General features: G+C 42.1%; 1 protein-coding gene across 2 annotated transcripts in view; it reads right to left on the bottom strand.

Moving 5' to 3' along the window:
• PTPRG (protein tyrosine phosphatase, receptor type G) overlaps positions 1 to 6,713 on the bottom strand; it is a 486,631-nt gene that overhangs the window by 86,086 nt on the left and 393,832 nt on the right. For both annotated transcript variants that reach the window (XM_018554682.1, XM_018554674.1), the window contains exon 13: positions 4,050 to 4,179. In XM_018554682.1, the coding sequence (XP_018410184.1) occupies positions 4,050 to 4,179 (130 nt within the window). The remainder of the gene's footprint in view (positions 1 to 4,049; positions 4,180 to 6,713) is intronic.

Below are 6,713 nucleotides of genomic sequence, written 5' to 3'. Positions count from 1 at the left end.
TAGCCTTCTTCCTATGGTGGCAGCAAAATGTCCCCAATTTAAAAAATCTGTAATTTCACAGCAAAATCAAGCTGGAGTAATCACACAGCTCATCCCTAACATCTCAATTGGTACGATCTCCCACCCGTGTTCCCAACACCCCTTCATACAACTGAATGATTCAAGATTTCTAATGACTTTCAGCGAAAGGCCAACTCTTCAAATAGGAAGAGGTAGTTCTGAAAATAGGCACTTTTGCAAATAAAGTACATCGGAAAATGTCACACACCAAAACTGACTGTTAAATAAGATGTTTGAAGGAGTAAAAAGAAGGATTTTCAACACCATCTGGAATCAATCCTTCTATGAATCTGCAGATTAAGGGGAGGAATAAACAAAATGAGCAACTGAAAAGGCAGCAAACATGCTTAATATCCCCTCCTGCTTCAAAACAGGCAACAAACTCTAAATGCCAGGGTGGATGCGGCAGGAAATCTCTCACAGAGACCTCTAATCACGGCTGACTGAACAGAATGACATGTTGGGAATACATAGCCGCAGCTCCCACCCCGCTCCAGAAGAGAAGAAAAGTTGACATTTAAATTAGTTCAGAAAATTTGAATGTCGGAGCATTTTAGACACACGTTCGACTTTACCCTGGCACGCAGTCAAAAAAAATCACATCAAAAGTGGAAGTAGTACAGTTAAATCTGAGGAAACGTGCCCTCTAGGCCAGGATAAATCTGAAAGGGGAAACTTCAAAGCAGAATCTATTGGATAAGTATGTCTGTTCATCAAATATATGAAAGTCCATAGTTCGGATAATGTTGGTAGTAGCCAGAAACTTGTAGATAAATACCAGAAATAAGTTACTGATAAAATGTTATTTTGCTGTCAAGACTAGTTTTTATATACAAAATCTACCCCAAAATGCCTTCTGATGGATTATAATCTCAGGGTCACTAAAAAGAGATCTGCAAAACAAAAGTCCATAAAACTCTTCAGTTTAGAGTTGCAATTGTAAATGAATTATTTCATGGAAAGTTACCTTGTATATATCTTCTTAAAAGCCAATCGTAATTCCATCAGCACTGTTCTCTGCAGCTTTGCACTGCGTGCCCAGGCCAATTTAATGACGCACTGCACCGCCCCACCTCCCCACCCTCCAAGGCCGTGTGTGTCCATGATACTCTGGGCTGTCAGGAAGTGAGTAGAATGAGCCTGGGTGTCATTCAACCTGAAAAAGGACTGGCACTTGTCCAAAGAGTGCCAAGTCCCCAGATGTGCATAGTGGTTTGGTGGCCCCTACAGCACTACTGTGTCTAAAGCTGGCCAACATCTGTAGATTATCTGCAGATTTTCTATGGTCAGATGGAAAAAGTGCAACAGATTCCTCCATCTACGCTAAACGGTGTAGTTGGAGGAATCTCCCACTGGGCCAAAATACCTGAACAATCTGATTAGATGCAGGCATTATTCAGGTATTTGAGCCACACTCGGGTTTACAGAGTAGGTCTTAACTTGTCCGCGATCCCCGCTGTGTCCTCCGGCTGCTGCCGTCTTCCGGGTTACGTCCCTTGCGAGCGGCCGCGTCGCAGGGGGGTGGAACCAGCGGAAGTTTGAAAAGCTGAAAAACCGCGCCTATAGTACGTCCAGGTGTGAACCCAGCCTAAATTAAACAAATTAAACTGAAACACCCCCCCCCCCCCCACACACACACAATAAAACCATAGCCTTCTTCCTATGGTGGCAGCAAAATGTCCCCAATTTAAAAAATCTGTAATTTCACAGCAAAATCAAGCTGGAGTAATCACACAGCTCATCCCTAACATCTCAATTGGTACGATCTCCCACCCGTGTTCCCAACACCCCTTCATACAACTGAATGATTCAAGATTTCTAATGACTTTCAGCGAAAGGCCAACTCTTCCAATATGAAGAGGTAGTTCTGAAAATAGGCACTTTTGCAAATAAAGTACATCGGAAAATGTCACACACCAAAACTGACTGTTAAATAAGATGTTTGAAGGAGTAAAAAGAAGGATTTTCAACACCATCTGGAATCAATCCTTCTATGAATCTGCAGATTAAGGGGAGGAATAAACAAAATGAGCAACTGAAAAGGCAGCAAACATGCTTAATATCCCCTCCTGCTTCAAAACAGGCAACAAACTCTAAATGCCAGGGTGGATGCGGCAGGAAATCTCTCACAGAGACCTCTAATCACGGCTGACTGAACAGAATGACATGTTGGGAATACATAGCCGCAGCTCCCACCCCGCTCCAGAAGAGAAGAAAAGTTGACATTTAAATTAGTTCAGAAAATTTGAATGTCGGAGCATTTTAGACACACGTTCGACTTTACCCTGGCACGCAGTCAAAAAAAATCACATCAAAAGTGGAAGTAGTACAGTTAAATCTGAGGAAACGTGCCCTCTAGGCCAGGATAAATCTGAAAGGGGAAACTTCAAAGCAGAATCTATTGGATAAGTATGTCTGTTCATCAAATATATGAAAGTCCATAGTTCGGATAATGTTGGTAGTAGCCAGAAACTTGTAGATAAATACCAGAAATAAGTTACTGATAAAATGTTATTTTGCTGTCAAGACTAGTTTTTATATACAAAATCTACCCCAAAATGCCTTCTGATGGATTATAATCTCAGGGTCACTAAAAAGAGATCTGCAAAACAAAAGTCCATAAAACTCTTCAGTTTAGAGTTGCAATTGTAAATGAATTATTTCATGGAAAGTTACCTTGTATATATCTTCTTAAAAGCCAATCGTAATTCCATCAGCACTGTTCTCTGCAGCTTTGCACTGCGTGCCCAGGCCAATTTAATGACGCACTGCACCGCCCCACCTCCCCACCCTCCAAGGCCGTGTGTGTCCATGATACTCTGGGCTGTCAGGAAGTGAGTAGAATGAGCCTGGGTGTCATTCAACCTGAAAAAGGACTGGCACTTGTCCAAAGAGTGCCAAGTCCCCAGATGTGCATAGTGGTTTGGTGGCCCCTACAGCACTACTGTGTCTAAAGCTGGCCAACATCTGTAGATTATCTGCAGATTTTCTATGGTCAGATGGAAAAAGTGCAACAGATTCCTCCATCTACGCTAAACGGTGTAGTTGGAGGAATCTCCCACTGGGCCAAAATACCTGAACAATCTGATTAGATGCAGGCATTATTCAGGTATTTTGAGAGCAGCGGGACCGACTAGCAAGATACTGAAGTGGCAGATTCCTCCATACACACAGTTTAGCGTAGATGGAGGAATCTGTTGCACTTTTTCCATCTGACTACAGAAAATCTGCAGATAATATATAGGTATATGGCCAACTTTAGACACAGTAGTGCAGTAGTGTTTTGGAGTCTGAAGATACTCTTCAAGATCAGTGACACAGGTCATGGGGAAGGCAAGTATGAACTCTATTATTTGGAGATGGAACACAAAAATATTATTCCAGTGACAGGGTTGTGTTAAGCTTCATTGAGTGTAAAAAAAGTTTTTAAGGCAACATGACAGGAGGTCTAGGCTGTGACTTATCACCTTCAACGTCTTCCAAATTCTGAGTGTGAATTATAAACTTGTTCTGCTATGTTCCCTGCTTGCATGTAGCTTTGTCCTCAAGGTTGATACTACCTCTCAAAAGATTACTCTCAAAATTCTTTCCAAAAAAGCAACCATTCAATAAGCCTTTCACTGTGTTTCTAGTGGTAGTTATGGAAGCTTAGTCTTCCGTTTACCCAACTAAGCACTAGTGATCTTCCTGGAGAATTCCAAAGAATTCCCAGGCCAGCAGTAAATTTGGATAACTTCTATGTGTTCTGGGTCAAGATTTGGGCTTCTTTTTCCATAAACAAGCAAATAACTTCAATGGGCTCTCATCCAAGGTATACAAAAAACAGTGAACATGTTTATGCAAGATGTTCAGATCATGGAAAATCATATCTATATCATTGCCTCTCATTGTAAAGGACAGTGGGCCTCCGTCATCCGAACTCTGTAGATGAAATGATTAAATATCACGTTAAGGTACAACGATTTATAAAAGAAAGTCACAAGTCTTACCTCCAGTAGACTAACACCGCGATCAGCAGGACCAGACAGAAGAAGGTCAAGGCAGAGACAACCATTAGAGGAACAATCCACTCCATCTTATTGGAAGAAGGTCGAATCGCCATGCTCGAGTTATGCTCATCTGTTACAACAACAAACATTTATGTGAATAAAACAAGCTCTCAGCAGGTCTTATCTTCTCATCATTTCAATTCAAGAAAACCCACACCCAGATGGGCAGTGGCTAACATGGAGTCCTTGCAGCACAGTGGTCATGGGTTTGATAATTACCCGGGTCACGGCATATATGGAATTTGTTCCTCCCCTCTGTGTGTCTTCTTAAAATATTCTAGTTTTCTTGCACAAGCGAAAAGCATACTGAAGGGTTTACTGACTTGCTACCAAGAATGGTCTTCGGGAACATGTGTACTTCTATGACTGCAGAAGGTGTGCTAGACTCTAAACCCACAACAGTTTAGAAATGGTCCTTACAGTATCATATGGATGATGTCAGTAACAGATAATGCTTCCACTTTTCCTTTTCACCAAACCTTAGAGCGGTCAAAGGCAGATGTTTTGCTGAGACCTACATGTAGTGAGATGTTCCCATTCTATCTTGAACTACACACCACCAGGTCCCACCGTTATCTTCTCCCCAACTCCAGTAAATGTATTCAGCTTACACCAGTGATAGCCTCCTTCCATGTTCCACTGAGAAAAGGGAAGAATTGGAGACTGCCATATAGATTTTTAAACATGTTAGAAAGCCCATGCAGGTCACAAACGTTTCTGAGCTTACTAGCCTGTGAGCTCCTACCAGCCTGTGAGCTCCTACCAGCCTGTTAGCCGCTCTATGTTTCATATCATGAAACTTATTCTTGAATCTGCCTGGGAAATGCAGAAGGTGCCATTACTGACTTCCTCCTGAATATTCTACTCCTGAGGTTGTTGTCTCTGGTTTCAGTAAGTTTAGAGCCACTGACCCAGAACAAGCATGCAGCAAGCTGGGGTGGAACACCTGAGCCACATACTTGCTTTAGGTCAGTAAGTTTAACCATTAAAGGTAATAAATCAGTACAACAGCCAGGAGAGGCATGGGGCACAGACTCCAGTATCAGGATCCAGGTGTGGATATCTTTCAATGCAGAGTGGCTGGTCTTCAGCCCAGATGATCCTAGCAAAGAAGGGGTAAGTATGCAAAATAGGTAATAAAGTATATCGCTAGTTTTTTTATGGTTGTGTAGGGAACAGTTAAAACCCCTGCCATGCCCTGGTTTCAGGCCATAAGCGAGGGAAACTCTCTCTTCAAAAGAAACATAATAAATGCAAGTGAAGGGAAAAGGGTGACTGTTCTCTAAATTATCCAAAACTAGAGGCTTATGGTTGGTGTTAAAAGACTAGATGGGGTTAGAATAGGTTTCACTGTTGGTTACAGGGAGGGTTAGTTAGTGTTTAATGCTACGGTTGGGTTGAATTGGTGTTAGGTTTACAGGGAGAGTTGGATTAGTTTTCGGGTTAGGGTTTCATGGACGTTTAGATTTGAGGTTATATTGAGGGTATGGTATGGATATCGTGAGGGGGCGTAAGGTAGGGCATTACTCTCCGTCCAAGGCGTTCTGCATTAAAAGCCATCATCGACAACCTTCTAAAGCAGATAGCTATTGTATCGAGCATTGACAGGCTATTTATACGTTTAAACACAGTCTCCTTTCTATACATCAATCTCCATATATTCTGGTCTGTGCAGTATAGCAGGCATAACAGAATAGCACAACTACATGATATATAACATTATAGAACTAGGGAGTAGCCTCATTCATAAAAACCATGGAGCTGACACTACACAGTTTGATCATTTAGAGTGCTGAATGAGAAACTCGATTATAGACCTGTTATGGATTGCCTGTGTACTCATTACAGCAAGTTACCAGGTGGCACGCAGCAAGACTGCAGAACTGAAAATAAATGCAAAATGGTGCAAAAAAAAAAGGTTATATGGATTGACGCTGGTGAGAAAGCAGCAGCGTGGGCATGGGAAACAATGAAGTGATAGCACAGTGGGGGATTGTTCTGCTTGCGAATGTAGGCCAGCTATCAGCAGCTACACCCTGCCCTTTAAAAGAGCATTCTTACAGGGGGCTAATCAGCCAGAAGCATGGGGTAAAATGACATTTTCCAACCAAGGCAAATGCTTGCTTTTATCTATGACTAAAATGTAATTAGTGTATTATGATCTGATAGAATTTGACACAGCTCAGTGTGACTGGCAGCAAATGGACATGACAAGATGAACCCAATATATGTTATGATCATTGTGTGATCGGAATACATCAACTGACAGGAGTACTCAGGAAGGTAAAGCTGAAGGGTCTGTGCGGACAGTATTGTAACATTATGTGACGGGACAAATCGCAAAATCATTACAGAGCCCCCCTGGCTCTCCAACAACGTTCTTAAAGGACAACTCAACCCAAAACTGGTATGTCAGTTTCTTGTGGCCGCTTGCAAGTGGAATCTCATGCTGGCTTCTTCAACCTGTTGGGTAACTGCTGTTGCTTTTACCAACAGCAGTCCCAGTACCTTCCAACTGCCATGACTTGGTGTATATGATTATCAGAGCTACAGAAGCAATTCACCTTTCAGGGAAAATGTTTGCAGTTAAGATGTATTTGCTGT

The sequence above is a fragment of the Nanorana parkeri genome, unplaced genomic scaffold (genome assembly GCF_000935625.1).
Source record: "Nanorana parkeri isolate BGI_ZX_2015 unplaced genomic scaffold, ASM93562v1 scaffold9, whole genome shotgun sequence".
Lineage (NCBI taxonomy): Eukaryota > Metazoa > Chordata > Amphibia > Anura > Dicroglossidae > Nanorana > Nanorana parkeri.
This window is presented reverse-complemented; position numbering and strand designations above follow the sequence as displayed.